Source organism: Passer domesticus, chromosome 9, assembly GCF_036417665.1.
Source record: "Passer domesticus isolate bPasDom1 chromosome 9, bPasDom1.hap1, whole genome shotgun sequence".
NCBI classification, from domain to species: domain Eukaryota; kingdom Metazoa; phylum Chordata; class Aves; order Passeriformes; family Passeridae; genus Passer; species Passer domesticus.
In genome coordinates, this window is record NC_087482.1 from 827886 (window position 1) to 846891 (window position 19006).

Below are 19006 nucleotides of genomic sequence, written 5' to 3' on the forward strand. Positions count from 1 at the left end.
TTCCTACAGATTTCATGGCAAAGCTCAGCCAAGCAGACATAACAGCATGGAGAGCTCTGTTAGCATGGATAATGCAAACTTGCCCTGAGCTTTATTTACACGTTGCTGGGCCAGATTTCGGGGAATCAGGAGTTTAGCGTTTAGATTTTATCTATGCTACAGCTCAGCTGAAACAACCAAATCTAGTGTGTGTGCAATGACCTCAACCCAACATTAGGCTTAAGACAAACATCTAATAACAGGACATCACATGTTAGTTAGTGAACTTTAGAGAACTTGACTGAACTTGGTAGGTCATCTCAACCCCTGCATTCGGTTCCCTTTGGAAACTGAATGGTGAGGAAAAGTCCCAGATAGATGTTAACTTTTTCACCCCAAATCCAAGAAGGCCTGACCCACCCCAGCCTTGGCTCAACACTCACACATGGTGCTGGGTGATGTCTTTTATCAGTGCAGGGGGGGTGCAGGTTGCAGCATCCCCTCCCCTCCTCTCCATGCCCCACAAAATCTCTCTGCACCCCCTCACTTATAACCCTACAATATCCCTCGATATTGCCCCGTCCCCCCCACAGTCTCACAGACATGTTCTTGCATCCTCCCACATCCTGCTCCATGTTCCCTACAACCCCTCCAGCCCCCATACCTCCCTTCCATCCTCCCTGCATCCCCCTCCAGCCTCCTCACCCCCCAGCCCCACATCCCCCCCACCCCGGCATCCTGCATCCCCTCCACATCCCTCAGTATCACTCCCTCCACATACCCCTGTATCCTTCCACAGCCCCCTGCATCCCTAATCCTCCATCATCCCACATCCCCCCCACACCTCACAGCCCCCCATATTTCCTCTTGAATTCCCCCCACACCCCCCTCCATTCCCCATCAAACCCTCTCCATCCCACTGAACTCTCCCATCCACATCCCCACTCCACCCCCTCCACACTTCCACCCCCTAGAGGGGAAAAAGCAGCATCAAGTCTGTGCTTTACGGTTTTTTTTTTTTTTTTTTTGTGAGAAGTGCCCACAAAGCATAGCTCTAGGATGAATTTTTTCTTCCAGAAGTGCAGAACAGACCTGCCCTTGCCTGCAGGTGCAGAGCAGGGAGTCAGGGCAAGGCCACTGCAGCGGGGCAGCTCCTGCAGCCCCTGCAGCCCCGTCCTGGCAGAGCAGGAGCTGCCTCTCAATAAACACCCATGGCATTCAGCTTCAAACCCCCTGGCTCCGTGAAGCTATATTTAAATTGACATTGATGGAAAAGCAGAACTTTTCTCAGGTTTCTTTGAGACGCTTCATAAAAAGGGAATTTAGGATGTTTGAACTGGAAACACACCTTAAATGGACTTTTTAAAGAAAACCATCAAAAGGTTTGCTGATTACCTGTGACCCGAGTAGCAGTCAGACATGGAAGGACCCACTTTTCCAGCCTTCAATCCATACCCTTCTACTTTGTTTGCAGAGAAAACACATGCTGTTCTACCTATACAGGTGTAATTAAAATGTGGATTTTCCCAGTGTGGATGCATTTCTGCCAGAATGAATGTGCGTGGTAGTACAGCTTATTTACACACAACCATCAGGTGTATTAGCTACAAATATCATTTACTGGCCCGAGAATTATACAGCACTGGCAAATCACCCTTGCAGCTTTTCCAGCAGCTTTGGGGTGCTGCCGAGTGAGATCATCCCCACAGGCAGAACAGGGCTCTGAGGAGAAGTTGCAGCACTGAACGAGGTCATCCGGATCTTCCCCGGGGTTCCTGCTGGGCATCTCGGAGCGCTTGGGCTGGCCCCGCTCTGCGCTGAGGAGCGGAGCGTGCGGGACCAGCGGCACCGCCGGGCTCGTCACAGCTGGGAAAGGCAATCAGAAAGTGAAGTTATTGTGCGGCACTGCCCAAAATTATCCATCAGCACGAAACCTGTGTGCAGGTGGAGCCTGCTGTGATCTCCTGGTGGTCGCTCACGGGCCAGCAAGGTTTATCGGTGCTGGTCCGGGGGAGCCCCAGCCCTGCTTTTAAATGCACTGGGATATTATCGAGCACATTTGGAAGGGCTGTCACTGACGGCCGGTGGCATTAACCCTCGCTTTTCAAACAGAATCAGAGAATCTCAGAATGGTTTGGGCTGGAAGGGACATTAGAGACCATCTCATTCCACCCCTGCCGTGGGCACGGCCCCCCATCCCTTTGAGCGCACCTCTCTACTGGCTCCCAGCTGCTGTCCCTCCGGCCAGCCCAGCAAGCAGCCGACTTGGAGAAGCTGTGGGAAATTAAATTTTGACAGAAGGCAATACGTAAAATCGTTAAAAATAATCGAAATATATGTGTGTGAGTGCACGTATATATATACATATTACAAGAAAACACAAACCAAACCAAACCAACCAATAAAGAAATCCCGTTAGTTAGGTATGTTGTCCGATAATTCCAACAGGCTTCTTCCGTGCCTGAGAGGACCGTGGGTTTCGTTAGCGCCGCCGAGCAGGCGGGAGGGCTCCTCAGCCCGGCTCACACCCTCTCGGGGCTGTAACCGGCTCCTCCCGAAGCAGAAATTGGTCACTGAAGTGGTGACCGAGGCGCTGCTGGGCCGGCGGCTCGGCGGGGAGCCGGTCAGCCGAAGGTGCCCGGTGCTCGCGGGCAGCGCTCCGTGCCCGCCGCTGTCCGCGGCTCTGTCCTGCGCAGGGAGGGCACGGGCTCAGCCCCGCGCGGAACGGGGCTCTCGGGCACCTGCCAGGCCGAGAGAAGGCTCGCCCGAGCCCCCTCGGAAGTTTACCTGCCGCAGCACAGGAAGAAAAGGGTTTACCTCTGTGTCCCGCGCGGAGCCGCGGAGAGAGCGCCCTGCGCGGGCGCGCAGGCGGCGCTGCCCCGGCCCCGCGGGACCCCGCGGAACGGCACCGGGACACGCCCGGCGGGAGCGGACCCCGCCCGGCCCCGGCTCGGCAGAACCGCAGCTCCACCAGAGCATCCCCAAGCCTCTCTCGGCTGTCTACGAGGAAAAACACAAATTAAAAAACCGTACTCTATTTAATGCTTCGCGTGCTGGAAAAAAAAAAAAAATATCACTTTATGATCTGAGAAAATATAAATTTTTCTCCGTCACTCGCTCAGCTGTGAAAAGAAGATATTAACATTCTCTCGCGAAGGCGCTAGCACCGAGTGAAGCTCGGCTATTCCAGCCCTGTGTGTGACACCAGTGACGAACACAGCCTGTCGTCCTGTTAGTTTAGGTTAATGGGCCACCCAATCTCCCTTTTAATTAAAACCGGGTGCTGCTCTCACGCGCACCGAAAGCGCCAGAAACAACAGCCAGAGGTGACAAGAAAGTGACAAAGCCACACGCCCAGCGTGTCCTGACCGCGCCGAAAGGTCCCGCAGACCCCGGCTCTGCCAGCCCCCTCCGCTTTCCCTCTTCCCAGCATCCATTTTCATCCTCAGGTTAAAAAAAAAACAACAAACCAACATTTCCAACCGATTGCTTGGTTGAATATCTAACTCATTTCAGTGTAAGAGTACGAGGCTGTAACCTATTTACCCAGCACCGGCCGTGTCCTCCACCGCCCATCCCAGGGACTGATCTAACCCGGGGTGGATCCGGGGCACCTCCCGAGCCGGACCGTGGTAGGCAGCGGGACCGGAGCCGTGGAGAGAGAAACGAGGAAAACCGGGAACGAGCGGCACGAGTTCAGCGGAGAAAAGCCGACAGCGATCCGGGGCGATGTGGGGCTGCAGCGCGGCGATGCTGTCCTTGTGCTCCGCTCCCACCGGGCCGCGCTCCCCGCACCCTGGGCACGGGCTGGAGCCTCCCGGAGCCGCTGCCCGGGACAAGGGTCCCGCACCCGGCCCTGAGGGCCCCCGCCGGGGCAGGGAGGCACGGACGGGCCCCGAGCCGCCAGTGCTAATTACCGCCGTTAATTGGGAGCCGGCCCCGCAAGCCGGGGCTGTCCCGCCGCTCCCCTCGCTCTCCTCCTCTGTTCTTCCCCGCGCTGCTTTTTTCTTGTCTTTTCTTTTTTTTTTTTTTTTTCTTAGCAGAATAGCAGTAATTGCAGGTCTCGGTGGATGCTCTGTAATTTAACATCCCAACGGAAAACGTGGAGAAGAGACTCGGGGAAAACAAGCGAAAAATAAAATTTAAAAACTCCCACCCGAACAACAAAGTTCCAGGATTTTGTACAAGGATTTTTGCTGCTACATCGCAGCAGCACATGAAGAGGGGTTTTTTTGTTTTTTTTTTTTTAAGTACCATTCAGGATACTCAGTGCAGAAGTTAATTAACCTTTTGTCACCAACTAACGTATCTTTAAAATCCGAAAGCATCCGGGTTTGACCAAGAGAAGAGCGAGGGTCTGGCCACTCACGGCCACGGGCAGCCGAACCGTCGTGCAAAACGATGGGAGAATCCTTCCAGTACCACTGCGCTTTGCACTTCCTCCGCAGACCTGCCTGGAGCTTGGTTTTGAATGTCTAACCTGCCTCCGTGGGGAAAAAGAAACCAATAATTTAAAAAAAAAATCAACCCCAAAGCATTACGTTACTCAGAGCAATAGTTCATAAAATACTTTATTGAAATAAAGTAAATATCTTCGCATTAATAAAACTGATCATAAAATGCAGTTTTCGAGTAACTAGGGGCACCACAGGGTTTTAGACAGCGAGTAGATGTGGATGGTGGGATCCAGTGTCCTGCTGGCCCCTCGGGCCGTGGCGCAGCGCGGCGCTCCGCGGGTGCGGAGAGGGGCGGCGGGCCGGGGGGGGCCGGCGTGCGGCCAGAGCGTCCAAACGTCCCGAGGCCGAAGGCGGCCGCAGCCACTGTCCGAGCTGCCCTCCATCCTCTCGGGCCGGCGGGGCGGGCCCCCTCACTCCTCCTGGCTGACCTCGGCCGGCGAGCCCAGGCTCTCGGGCGGCTTCTCGGCGTCCCGGGCGCGCTCCTGCTCCGAGAGCTGCTCGCTGCTGGGGATCGAGTTCTTCTTCGGGCGGCCCTTGGGCTTGGTGGGGGACTCCAGGCCGCCCCCCTGCAACACCTGCGAGGCGAGGATGGGGCGGAGGAAGGGGACACCCCGGCCAAACCGAGGTGCCATCAGCCCTCGGCGCAGCAACCCCTCTCTCTCCCGTCCGCCGGAGCGAAGCTGCCGGGGCCGGTCCTGTCGGGCTGCGCCCACCGCCCGCTGCCCCGGGGACCAAGCGGTACAGCCGAGGGGGGAGAGCTCGGACAGGACCGGGAGGGAGGGTCGGCCGGGGCCCAGGAGATGCTGGACCGGAGGCACGGTGTTAGAGACCAGGGGCATATCATTATTAACGTCATCGCCACCATTACCATCACAATTATCCTTAGCGTTATCGTTAAATGTGCCCATTACTATCACAATTATCCTTAGCGTTATTGTTAAATATGCCCATTACTATCACAATTATTCTTAGCGTTATCGTTAAATGTGCCCATTACTATCACAATTATCCTTAGCGTTATCGTTAAATGTGCCCATTACTATCACAATTATCCTTAGCGTTATTGTTAAATGTGCCCATTACTATCACAATTATCCTTAGCGTTATCGTTAAATGTGCCAGGGCCGATGTGCAGAAGGACGAAGCCCGCAGGGCAGAGCTCGAACGCGGACACGGCGTGCCCAGGGGGAGGACTGTTAATAAGGGGCACTTACTATTTTCTTCCATTTCATGCGCCTGTTCTGGTACCAGGTTTTCACCTGGAGCTGGCTGAGCCCCAGCGATTCGGCCAGGTCTATTCTGCGGGTGAGAGAGAGAGGAGGTCAGGAGGGCAGCTTTCGTCTCGGATGGCAGCTTCCCGACTTTTACAAGCAAAATGAGCCCCGTCCGGTGGCGTCGCGCCCCGGGTCCGAGGTCGGCCGTCGCCTACCTGTCGGGCGTGGAGAGGTATTTCTGCTTCTCGAAGCGCTTCTCCAGCCCCATGAGCTGCAGCTCGGTGAAGACGGTGCGGCTGCGGCGGCCCTTCTTGGCCTTGCCCGGCTCCGGGGGGCCCGGCTCCAGCTTCCCGCGGAGGTGCAGCTCCAGCGGGAGATGCGGCGAGGCGGAGCCGCCCTGCAGCCCCGAGCCGGCGGCCAGCAGCGCCGAGCCCAGCCCCGAGCAGCCCAGGGGAGCCAGCGGGAACTTAAACACGGCGGCCGGCTCCGCCTTCAGCACGGCTGCGGGAGAGAGCGGCGGTCAGCGCCGGGCAGCGCGCAGGGACCCCCGGGGCTGCCCGGGGAGCAGCGCCTGCAGGGAGCCCTGGCCCCTTCTCCTCCATTCTTGGCACCGCCGCGGGTCCTGAGCCCTCCGCGGTACAGGGACACGTTTTACCCTTCAACCAGCACATGCTAATCACGGAGTTACTTGGGGATTACAAGTGAAAATAACTCAAACCAACCCAAAAGCGTTCCCCCAACAGCTGCCGGGCCCGGCTGAACTCGGCGACCGGCGGTCCCAGGATTCTCTCCCTAGGAGTTTTCAGGATATTTTTGACCTGATGATAATTTCCATCCCACTCCGTGAAGAGCAGCCTATGAAGGGGCGGCCGGGGAGAGGACAGAGAACCATCCCCGAGAATGCTGCTCCCGCTCGGCCGCCTCGATTAAATTCTCCCCGATCCGGCCCGGCGCTGCTTGGCTCGAATCCGTCGCCCGGCCCGGCCCGGCCCGGCCCGGCTTGGTCCCTCCCGACGCCCTCTCTCCGCTCCCGGGCCTCGTCCTGCGGGTGGGCTGGGGGCTGCTCGGCCCGGCCTCCCCGCCAGCGACACACGAGCGACCTCGGCAGCGGAGGAAGGGCTTTAGGGGTGTCTCTGCGGGGTCTTCTCGGCCTGCCTGAAATCGCCTCCCTTCCTACAGGGTCCGATCCCGCTCCACCTATCCCTGCGGATCCCCTGAGGGGTGTGAAGGGCCTTTTTACCTGATCCGCTATTCCGAGCAGTTGTGAATAGTTCATCTTGAAAATAATACTAATTTATAGATATTCTAACGCATGTTGCTCCCTTGCTCAGGGGCTTGACGCTTTCCTTTTTTGTCTCTTAAATGCAGAAAATGAGACTGGGATACTAATTTTCTGTTCAGATCAATGGATGAAGAGCTACGACTCTGCAGATAAAGATGGCTTGGGGAGTGAAAGCTTTCGCCATCACCCGTTTAAATATCGGCCTTTAAAATATATTAAGTAATAGCCTTCAAAATGCATTAAACACTAGCATAAAAACACCCACCCAAAATACAAAAACCCCCCAAAAACAACAACAAAAAAAACCCCAAACAAAACCCCCCCACAAACAAACAACCGCAAAAAATTCCCCCAAACAATAAAACCAATAACAATTGCAAAAACCCCAAACCTATTTGAATATGTTAATAAACTGCTTTTGTCCTGGATGCTATATCCGACTGGACAGAGAATGCTGGTACCCGTTTAAAAAAAAAAAAAACGGGTTGGGAACGCTGGGAAAAACCCAAATATGTATTATCATATGAACAATAATGTTAAGTCTTCCACCTTCTATATTATTATTATATAAACATAGCATATATTTATATGCTATATATCTCTGTATATTATATATTTTTATGTTTACACATAAGCCGGGTTTCCAGCTAAATCTGTGACCGCAGGGCCTCTTGCTGCCTCTCGCAGCCACGCACAGACCCCGCTGCTTGGCTCCAGAAGTTCTCACTTCATCCAAAAACACGGGGGAAAACCCCAAACCAAAACTATCGACAACAACCTTCTTCCCTGAAATCCAAACGCCATTCTGTGCAGGGGCGGCTGGAGCCGCAAAGCCACTCTCTTCGCTTTTAGGCCCCAAACTCCCTGCTGCTCCCGGCTGGAGCGCCCGCGGCGCGGCGGAAGCCGGCGGGGATGCTCACGGCGGGCAGAGCCCCGCAGCGACTTTTGTAGGCAGAATTCCTAAGTTTTTTCTCCAAGGAACCCGGCTCCCAAAGGCGCTGGAGACCACCGGCGGGCGATGCCTCCCCGCCTGCCGCCCCCAGCCGCCCCCCAGCCGCGGGACGTACCGAGGTGGTTGTGGTAGGGCCGGGCGGAGAGCAGCGCCTGCACCCCGAACTTGAGCAGCTCCCCGGCCGGCGCGGCCCCCTTGGCGTCCGGGGGGTCGGTGAGGATCTCCTCGATCATGAAGCTGCGGTAGCGGTGGGAGCGGTGGTCGGGGAAGGCTTCGGCCGGGAAATAGCGCGCGGCGCCCAGTTCCAGCGGGTGCTGCATCCTCGCCGCCCCCGGGGCGCGGGGGGACCCCCGGCCGCCGGGGCCGCCCTAGCGCAGCCCCCCGGCCGGCAGCCGGGCAGCGGGGGCTCTGCCCATCGCCCCGCCGCCCCTCCCCTGGCCCTGCGCGGCGGCCCGGAGCCGTCCCCGCCGCCTGCACACGGGGCGCGGCACCGGGCAGCGTCTGTCTCTCCGCCCCGGGACCGCAGCGGCCGCCTATTATACGGCCGGGCCCGGCGGGGCCGTCAGCGCGGCGGGGGAGGGCGCGGGAGGGGCTGCGGAGGAAGGAAGGGGCCGGGGCGGGCGAGTACCTGCAGCGGGGGTTACAGCCCAGCATTTGATCCCCCGCCACATAAAGCAAATTACCCGTTCTGCTCGCTGCGGGAGAGCAGACACCCAAACAACCGCTGGCCCTTTCGAAGCCCCGGTCCCGGCCTAATCCTTATGACCGCCCCTGTCCCTGTGCCCGGCTCCAGCCCCTTCCCCGTCCCCGCCGCCAGATCCATCGCTATCCCCGTTCCCGTCCCCACACCAATCTTCCGTCCCTTTCCCACTCCCGTTCCAGTCTTCGTCCCCATCCCCTTCCCCCGACGGGCTAAACCGCGGCTTTGGGGCGCCTGGGCCGATGGAGGCACACGGAGCCTCGGGCCCGTGCTCTCGGCCCGGCCCGCACGTCCCTGCCGGGCGGTTCGGAGCCCTCGGGGCAGCCCCGGGGCGGGGGCCGGGGCCCGGCGGAGCCCGGGCAGCCCGAGGGCAGGCGGGGGCCGCGCTGACGGCCGGGGCTGGCCCTGGAGGGGCCCAGGCCCGATGCCCTCAGCCCCGGGCTTCCCCCGGCCTCTGTCAAAGGGTGTAAACATCAAAAAGGAGCTGGTCAGGCAACAAAACCCATCACGAAGCGGAGCGTTTCCCTGGACTTTTAGATCATTTACGCGGACATTTTGCTCGGTGCAACGTGATTCATTCTATTCCCATTAGCCTGTGTCACGCACGACAGCAGAGACCCGCAATCCGCCCCTGCTCGCTACTGACTTGCTTCGAGCCAGATTCGTCTGCGGGAGCCCGAACGCCCAAATCCCTCCCGAAAACGTCGGCGCTAATGGATAACAGGGGGATCGTTTCGGCGAAGCCCCGGCAGCCCGGCCGGGGGTCCCACGAAGGCCGGAGCTGCCCACGCGTGACCGTGCCTGGGTGTTCGCGGGAAGCACCCACGGGCTCAGCCTGACCGGGGCACGCAGAAGGACGGGAGCGGGGCTCATCCCTCCGGCAAGGGAAGCTCAGCCTCCTTTTTAAAGATTTTAGACCAAAAAACAAGGGTTCTGCCGTTGTCCCGACTGCTGCGGGGGATGCGCAGGGGAGAGCGGAGCAGCAGCGGGATCTCGCCCGGCTCCGTTTCGGAAGCCCTAAGCAAGATGCGATGGCCACGGGAGTCACCCGCAAGTGTCGTCCGTGAGCGCAGCACACGGGGGACAAGCTCCAGCGCTTGGCTGCTGTCGGGGCCCGAGTGTCCGACCACCTTCCCCCGGCCCCGGGCTCCCCCGAGCCGTGCGGGCTCCAGCGCTTCTCGCGGGTCCCGCAGCCACGGCCCCCACAGAGCCAGCGAACAGCCCCGGGGCCCGCATCCCGCCGCACATGCGGCTGCAGGAACCCCCGGCTCTGTAACTGGAATTAAATACTGAGGTAGGGGCAGGCGGAGGCGTTCAGGGAACTGCGGGGAACACGAGGCCGCCCTGCTGCTCCTGTCAGCGCTGTTTGAGTCCTGCTGCTGTTTCTCTGTACTACTCACCCCTGCATGCGACAACAACGAATTAATTTATGCTCTGTTCTTCAATGCCTGCCCACATAACCTGTTCCATATGGTTACTGCGACTTGTACGGAGCAGCTCCGCGCGGATTTGTTCTGGTTTCTCCACGTTTCTTCAATTTAAAATTACGCCACTCGCCCTGTGAAACACTAACGGGGTGAACCCCCGTTAGCTGCCCGGGTGCTCCCTGCTGTTAGCGGGTTGTCATTTATTCACACATCATCTCGGTGTGTGCACCGCCAACGAGTTCGCGACACGCGGCGGAGCGGGGGCAGTGCCCGGCACCGGCGCTCCCCGCCCGGGGGAGCAGCGGGGACCGGAGCCCACCGGGATGCTGCGCGGCCGCGGCACCGGGCGCCTCCATCCCTCCCCCACCTCCCCGAATTCCTCCCGGGAATCTCGGGGCAGCCGTGCCCCCGGGCACACCTGCGCTCCGGGGAGCCCCAGCCGAGACCAACGGGGCTCCCAAAAAAATTAAAAATCCCAACCCCGAGCCCTCCCCGTTTTCTGACGGGCCCATCCGTCCGCCCGTGCTTTGTCCCTCTGCTCTGTTGAGATCACAAGGTGTTCCTATGCCAAGGTGCCGATTTCCTACGGCCGAGGCCAAAGAGGCCGTTGGAGCTATTACCATGAAACGAGGAGAATAATTATGAGTAAAGTGAGAAGAATTCTGGACACATTAAAGCAAGCAGGCAAATCCACATCGGATTGTTTAAACAACCTCATCCCCGAGTCCAGCGCGCTCATAAACAAATAGTGCACGTAAAAGAAATTACCCACGCCTCCCTTGAGCTTTTTGTTTCCTTAAACGAAATCAAAGTTCAAGAATAACTGTAAATTATAATACTTCGATCCCCACCCCGGAGCAGGTTAGGATCAGAGCAGTACAGACCCGGTATCATTTCCTATCATACGGCATCAACTTTGATAATTTAAGTTTTTATAATCCTTGGGATCCATCTGCCCCGAGGCTGCTTAGGACAGCAGCCGCAGCCAGGCAGGCATGGACGGTCGGCGGATCCCAAATCCTCCCCTAGAGCAGGCCTACAGCCCCCGACGTCAAGGAAAAAATAAAATATAAAATAGCATTTCTGAAAAATCTCCTGTTGAAACATTTCGATGCTGCACTGAAGAAAGAGAGAGTGAACTTCACCGTCTGGCCGCACTCACAGTCAGGAATTTAAAATCGTTGAAAAACAAATCCTGTCGTGAAAAGGACAGAAGTTGTTATTATTTTTATTATTATTACTACTACTACTACTACTACTACTACTTCTTTAAGTGCAGTAGTGTCTGAAAATAGTTTAATCTCCTGTACCCTTACAGAGCATGTTAACCTGTACTTTTATTTCACATTGGTTTAGGTGGTAGATTCATGCAAACACTTTTACAAAAAGCAGCATCTTAGAGTGGGAGTTCAGCGAAGTATGTGGGGTTTTAGGGACCAACCGCAGGAACAAGCTGCAGACACCAAGATTTTTTCCTCCCAGCAACCAGAATGGAATCACCTTTATTTACAAAATTGCTCCTCATTTATCGAGCGCTTAAAAAATTTCTTCTTTTGTTGTTATTTTGGGGTTTGTTTTCTTATTTTTTTTTTAGGCTTGGGTTGTTTTGTTGATTTTTTTTCTTGCACCAGGTACAGACTTTATATGACTGCTAGAAACAGACTATTTCTAGGTAGCTTTTTTAAAAAATAATTTTTATACAAATGTTCCTAACTGGTTTCAGAAATTATCGCCGCATTTATCACATTACGAGGCTCTTCTGATCTTCGTTTTGCATAAAAGCAGAACGCTTTTTTTAAAGGCTTCTCCCGCTGACTTTCACGCTTCAGATGTTTTGATGTCTCTATTTCTGCTGAGTAACTCAGAGAAAGATGACAGGTCTACCTGTAAAAATTTTGCTACGAAAAAGGAAACAAGTTCACTCAGTGATCTAAAATCTCCCTGGGGTGGGAACACTTTTGCTTCGCTGATTCATCCCCGATTTGACGAGAAGAGTTTTGCTGAATTCCCGCACTTCCCCCGACTCCTCCAACCGCCGCGGGAAAACAGTGAAACTCAAACTCCTCGCCTCCCGGATCCCTCGGGAAATATCCCCACCGGGAAAACGTTGTGGACAGCAGGGGCAGCCCGGGGGAGCCCAGCTCGGCTGAGCTCTGCACGAAGTGGCGGCTGTCCCGGGAGCGGGGCCCCGGTGCCCGCTCACACCCGACCTGCCTGCGGGGACCGGGGGCCGCGGGGCTGCCCCGCAGCGCTGCTTCCATCAGTTAAAAACCGCGGTGGTTTCGTTAGGTTTTTTTTTGTTTGTTTGTTTTAAACTTGCATCAAACCTCTCAATGACTTTTAAACACAACCAGTTCTTTGTTTCCTCAACATCACCTTTTCTAAAACTCGAATAAAATGTCGCCCTGTCCCGTCCCATCGCGCCCCAGCGCCAGGGGCAGCGGTGCCCGGGCTGCGGGGCAGTGCGGGACCCGGGTGCCCTGCAGGAGCATCGCCCTCCCAGCCCCTGCCCTTCCCACGGGGGCCCGAGGAGGGGAGTCAGGCGCAGCCACCTCCCTCCGCTCCCTCCTCGCGGCACTTAATATTCAGGAAATCCACAAAGTGCTACGAAGAGAGTGGAAAACGTGACATCACAGGCTAATTGGGAAGGAGCGTTCGGGCTGAGGGAATAGCTCAGCCCTGAGTAATAAGTTATGTTTAATGGCTGGGTAAAGCTTCATCAGCGGCCGTTAAACACGTATTTCTCTAAAAATGATTTTCTGTGAACACCTGGCTTTGTCAGAAAGTCAGACTATAGAATTATCTTTGAGTCACGTTCAGAGGATGCAGTTTGGTTTGAACGAGGGCTGCAACCCCTTTATTTCCCTGCCCCTCGAGCTCCATCATCCATCCTCCTCCCTCCTACACACACCCCAGCAGCTCTTCACAAACTGGGTGTTCTCTATTTCTGTCCAAGCATAAGGAAGCTATTCCTGAAACTACTATCATCTGAATCCATTTCATTTATACCCATTAGAGCAGTCAGCAGAATGAGAAGCTCCCCAAATGTGCCACCTCTGTCCTCACCACTGCCATCAGGTACCACACACCTGAGTGCCACAGATGTACCCAGCTGTGACACTTGCCAGAATCCTTTTATTGTGCAGGGCCCCAAAGCAGCACAAACAGTAAGGCACACTCTGTGAAAGCCTCCTTCTCTCTCTTGCTTTTTTTACGAATAGGATTTTAAATTTTTAAATTTTTACTTTTAGTTAGTCCATGGACAAGGGATGCTGTGCTTGGAAATACAAACCAGTGACACATGTGATTAGATTTCAGGCCAGGCAGTACTTTTGGGACAGCCTCTTCTCTGTGAGCCGATTCCTGGCCATGAACAGATCTGTAGGTTCAGAGCTCCTTCCCCAGCCCAGCCAGGAGGGCGGTGGCTGCCCCTAAAACCAGGGTCCCAGTAAGAGATGAGTGCAGTGACACCTCCCCTTGGTGACAGCTGTACTCTGTCCTTCTCTGCCCAGGCCTGCTGTGGACAAGTGGTGCCATGGCCTGGGGCTGTGGTCAGTGGCCAGCACCAAGCCCCCAGCCCACACCAAACCTGACCTGGCGACCTTCAGAGCCATGGCCAAGACCCCTGCAGGTGACACTACGGGTGACACATTCTGAAAATGATGGGACACGCATAAAAGAGCAAGTTAAACACCAGTGCAACCAGTGGTTGAGCAAATAACCATACTTCACTTGAAACAGCACGTCTGGCTGCACCATTCATTTCTAGGTGATAAAGGAGTTTCAGGCAGAAAACAATGATTTGTCCTTATCACTCCTGTGTGAGCTGAGATCCAGCCCAGCCCTGCATGTGTGTGGAAATAAGGGATGCTTTGCTGATGCACTCTGCTAGCCTTGTGCTGTAAACACCCTCTGTGTGCTGAGGCTGCTCCCTGTGCACGTGGCTGACTGCAACAGGACTGTTTATGGTTCATAAAATTAAATTAATGACTACATCTGTGCAGAGCTGGGGCCTTTGGTTTTTAAAAGGGAAGAAACAGAATGAAATCCTTACACTCTTCAGTTTTATGGTTTGCCTCCAGTCACTTCTGGTTCCCAGTTCTCGAGCCCTACATCAGATCTGGATGATTTGGGTTTACAGATCAGCAGGGAGATTTTTAAATCATTAAACACAATAATGGCTAATTGAAACACTTTATTTAAAAAATAACAAGATGTTTTATACATATTAAAATCATATCAAAGCTGGCTTCCCTGTGCCTCACAAGCACCACTACGGGTAGTTAAACTCCCTAAGTTAGCGAGCTAGTAACATCACATAGCTCTCGGTGAAGGCCAAACAATACAAAACATTTCAGTGATGAAGGATTCTTCCAAACCATTCCTTTCAGTGATTCTGCCACGTCCAGTAGGTCTTTTATTTTCTTTTCACACAAAGACAGGGACCCTTGTTGTGGTGCACCAGTTGAGCTGTTCTCTTGCACTGGGTGATTGGGAATTTGCACAGAATAGTTTTATATTGCACTGTATAGCTTATGGTACATCATGTGGTTTGTTACCCCTTTCTCCCATCACATGGGTCTTTCCCTCACCTGTCCCGGTACCACCTGGTGGTCTCTCCCCTGGGTTGCCCCTCCCCTCGCCACTCCTCACTGGTGTCCCATTGGCTGTGCACCTCTCCCTCCGTCCCCATCCCGGGGGGTATAAAAGCTCCCTGCTGCCAGGGAACGCCCTCTTTTCTCCCATGGGTTTGTCCACCTGATGTGTGTCTCGGAATAAAGGACAACGTTTCCTACGTGGAGGAGAGCTTATCAATCTTTTACCATCGTCTATGAAGTATCGTGTGGGCAAGGGTCTGTAGCTAGCTGGAGTGGACCCCAACAGCCCAGGAAACACATTTCTTCAGACCCTCACAAGGACTTAAGGCCCCTGACCCTGCAGCAGGGATTTTAAATTCTAGGGGAGAAACCCTTGCTGACACTGAAGCCATGAGAAGGAGATCTGCCATCCACTTGAGGCGAGATGAGACCTGAGTTTCACATTGCTCACACTACAATTCCTACATCTGATATGGCAAATTTCTATTTACTGTGCTCAGAACTGCATTTCAAACCCATATATGGCCAGGGCTGCTTAAGAAGTTTAAACAATTTCCCTACACATATTATGACACTTGCAAATTTTTGGAAACTAACACGACATTCCGAGACCCACTGATAGCGATCTGCCGAGATCCAGATGGAGCGATTTTACACGGCCGTGCTCATCCTGCTGGGCTTGGAGACTCTTCCCCAGCCTCTCGCCTGGGCTGGGGTGATCCTGCACCCTGCACCCCGTATCCCACACCCCACTCTGCACCCTCATCCTGTACCGCATCCCACATCCCAAATCCCACAACCCTGTGCTGCACCCCTATCCCACAACCCCATCCCACACTCTGCATCCCATATCCCATCCTGCACCCTAACCTGTGCCCTGTATCCCGCCCCCCATACCCCTATCCTGCACTCTGTATGCCCCACTCCCACACCCCATTCCCATATCCCAATTCCCACACCCCTATCCCATATCTCCATTCCCGTCCCCTGTATCTCCCATTCTCTGCCCCGTGTCCCAAAGGCTGTATCCCATAGCCCTCATTTCTATGTCCCATATTCCGTATCCACTGTTCCCTCACCCTGTGTCCCCCATCCCGTATTCTCCACCCCCATATCCTATATCTGGTATCCCCCCATTCCCTGTCCCATATCCCCATTCCCGTGTCCCATGCCCCATTCCCGTGGCCCCATTCCCGTGTCCCCATTCCCTGTCCCCATGCCCCATTCCCTGTCCCCTGTCCCCATTCCCGTGTCCCATGTCCCATTCCCGTGTCCCCATTCCCGTGTCCCATGTCCCATTCCCATGCCCCATTCCCTGTCTCCTGTCCCCATTCCCGTGTCCCTATGCCCCATTCCCTGTCCCCTGTCCCCATTCCCGTGTCCCCATGCCCCATTCCCTGTCCCCTGTCCCCATTCCCGTGTCCCATGCCTCATTTCCTGTCCCCTGTCCCCATTCCCTGTCCCCTGTCCCCATTCCCGTGTCCCCGTGTCCCCATGCCCCATTCCCTGTCCCCATTCCCATGTCCCCATGCCCCATTCCCTGTCCCCTGCCCCATTCCCTGTCCCCTGTCCCCATTCCCGTGTCCCCTGCCCCATTCCGTGTCCGCTGTCCCCATTCCCGTGTCCCCATGCCCCATTCCCTGTCCCCTGTCCCCATTCCCGTGTCCCCATGCCCCATTCCCTGTCCCCTGTCCCCATGCCCCATTCCCTGTCCCCTGTCCCCATTCCCGTGTCCCCGTGTCCCCATGCCCCATTCCCTGTCCCCTGTCCCCATTCCCGTGTCCCATGCCTCATTTCCTGTCCCCTGTCCCCATTCCCTGTCCCCTGTCCCCATTCCCGTGTCCCCGTGTCCCCATTCCCTGTCCCCTGTCCCCATTCCCGTGTCCCCATGCCCCATTCCCTGTCCCCTGTCCCCATTCCCGTGTCCCATGCCTCATTTCCTGTCCCCTGTCCCCATTCCCTGTCCCCTGTCCCCATTCCCGTGTCCCCGTGTCCCCATGCCCCATTCCCTGTCCCCATTCCCATGTCCCCATGCCCCATTCCCTGTCCCCTGCCCCATTCCCTGTCCCCTGTCCCCATTCCCGTGTCCCTATGCCCCATTCCCTGTCCCCTGTCCCCATTCCCTGTCCCCTGTCCCCATTCCCGTGTCCCTATGCCCCATTCCCTGTCCCCTGTCCCCATTCCCGTGTCCCCATGCCCCATTCCCTGTCCCCTGTCCCCATTCCCGTGTCCCATGCCTCATTTCCTGTCCCCTGTCCCCATTCCCTGTCCCCTGTCCCCATTCCCGTGTCCCCGTGTCCCCATGCCCCATTCCCTGTCCCCATTCCCATGTCCCCATGCCCCATTCCCGTGTCCCCTGCCCCATTCCGTGTCCGCTGTCCCCATTCCCGTGTCCCCTGCCCCATTCCGTGTCCGCTGTCCCCATTCCCGTGTCCCCATGCCCCATTCCCTGTCCCCTGTCCCCATTCCCGTGTCCCCATGCCCCATTCCCTGTCCCCTGTCCCCATTCCCGTGTCCCCATGCCCCATTCCCTGTCCCCTGTCCCCATTCCCGTGTCCCCATGCCCCATTCCCTGTCCCCTGTCCCCATTCCCGTGTCCCATGCCTCATTCCCTGTCCCCTGTCCCCATTCCCGTGTCCCATGCCTCATTTCCTGTCCCCTGTCCCCATTCCCTGTCCCCTGTCCCCATTCCCGTGTCCCCGTGTCCCCATGCCCCATTCCCTGTCCCCATTCCCATGTCCCCATGCCCCATTCCCGTGTCCCCTGCCCCATTCCGTGTCCGCTGTCCCCATTCCCGTGTCCCCTGCCCCATTCCGTGTCCGCTGTCCCCATTCCCGTGTCCCCATGCCCCATTCCCTGTCCCCTGTCCCCATTCCCGTGTCCCCATGCCCCATTCCCTGTCCCCTGTCCCCATTCCCGTGTCCCTATGCCCCATTCCCTGTCCCCTGTCCCCATTCCCGTGTCCCATGTCCCATTCCCGTGTCCCCATTCCCGTGTCCCATGTCCCATTCCCATGCCCCATTCCCTGTCTCCTGTCCCCATTCCCGTGTCCCTATGCCCCATTCCCTGTCCCCTGTCCCCATTCCCATGTCCCCATGCCCCATTCCCTGTCCCCTGTCCCCATTCCCGTGTTCCATGCCCCGTTCCCTGTCCCCTGTCCCCATTCCCGTGTCCCCATGCCCCATTCCCTGTCCCCTGTCCCCATTCCCGTGTCCCATGCCTCATTTCCTGTCCCCTGTCCCCATTCCCGTGTCCCCATGCCCCATTCCCTGTCCCCTGTCCCCATTCCCGTGTTCCATGCCCCATTCCCTGTCCCCTGTCCCCATTCCCGTGTCCCCATGCCCCATTCCCTGTCCCCTGTCCCCATTCCCGTGTCCCATGCCTCATTTCCTGTCCCCTGTCCCCATTCCCTGTCCCCTGTCCCCATTCCCGTGTCCCCGTGTCCCCATGCCCCATTCCCTGTCCCCATTCCCATGTCCCCATGCCCCATTCCCGTGTCCCCTGCCCCATTCCGTGTCCGCTGTCCCCATTCCCGTGTCCCCTGCCCCATTCCGTGTCCGCTGTCCCCATTCCCGTGTCCCCTGCCCCATTCCGTGTCCGCTGTCCCCATTCCCGTGTCCCCATGCCCCATTCCCTGTCCCCTGTCCCCATTCCCTGTCCCCTGTCCCCATTCCCGTGTTCCATGCCCCGTTCCCTGTCCCCTGTCCCCATTCCCGTGTCCCCATGCCCCATTCCCTGTCCCCTGTCCCCATTCCCGTGTCCCATGCCTCATTTCCTGTCCCCTGTCCCCATTCCCTGTCCCCTGTCCCCATTCCCGTGTCCCCGTGTCCCCATGCCCCATTCCCTGTCCCCATTCCCATGTCCCCATGCCCCATTCCCTGTCCCCTGCCCCATTCCCTGTCCCCTGTCCCCATTCCCGTGTCCCCTGCCCCATTCCGTGTCCGCTGTCCCCATTCCCGTGTCCCCATGCCCCATTCCCTGTCCCCTGTCCCCATTCCCGTGTCCCCATGCCCCATTCCCTGTCCCCTGTCCCCATTCCCGTGTCCCCTGCCCCATTCCGTGTCCGCTGTCCCCATTCCCGTGTCCCCATGCCCCATTCCCTGTCCCCTGTCCCCATTCCCGTGTCCCCATGCCCCATTCCCTGTCCCCTGTCCCCATTCCCGTGTCCCCGTGTCCCCATGCCCCATTCCCTGTCCCCTGTCCCGCGGCACCAGCGCCCCCTGGCGGCGGCGGGACAGAGTGCAGGTGTCCCCAGGTGTCCCCGGCTGTCCCCAGTGTTTCCGGCTGTCCCCAGTGGCCCCGGGTGTCCCCGGCCGTCCCCAGTGGCCCCGGCTGTCCCCAGGTGTCCCCGGCCGTCCCCAGGTGTCCCCGGCCGTCCCCAGTGGCCCCGGCTGTCC

General features: G+C 56.9%; 1 protein-coding gene across 1 annotated transcript; it reads right to left on the reverse strand.

Moving 5' to 3' along the window:
* Positions 1-4582: 4582 nt before the first annotated feature.
* Positions 4583-8296, reverse strand: BARX1 (BARX homeobox 1). The gene is made up of 4 exons (XM_064431692.1): positions 8000-8296; positions 5866-6151; positions 5651-5735; positions 4583-5011 (listed from the first exon to the last, which is right to left on the reverse strand). Exons 1-4 carry the CDS (start codon positions 8202-8204, stop codon positions 4847-4849), a joined length of 741 nt encoding a protein of 246 aa, XP_064287762.1. The 5' UTR covers positions 8205-8296; the 3' UTR covers positions 4583-4846.
* Between the last annotated feature and the right edge of the window lie 10710 nt (positions 8297-19006).

Coding starts and splice junctions, on each gene's coding strand:
- BARX1 (XM_064431692.1), bottom strand. CDS start 8,204: ATGCAGCACCCGCTGGAACTGGGCGCCGCGCGCTATTTCCCGGCCGAA. Junction 5,736..5,865: donor TACCTCTCCACGCCCGACAG/GTAGGCGACGGC, acceptor TCTCACCCGCAG/AATAGACCTGGCCGAATCGC. Junction 5,012..5,650: donor GCATGAAATGGAAGAAAATA/GTAAGTGCCCCT, acceptor CTCGCCTCGCAG/GTGTTGCAGGGGGGCGGCCT.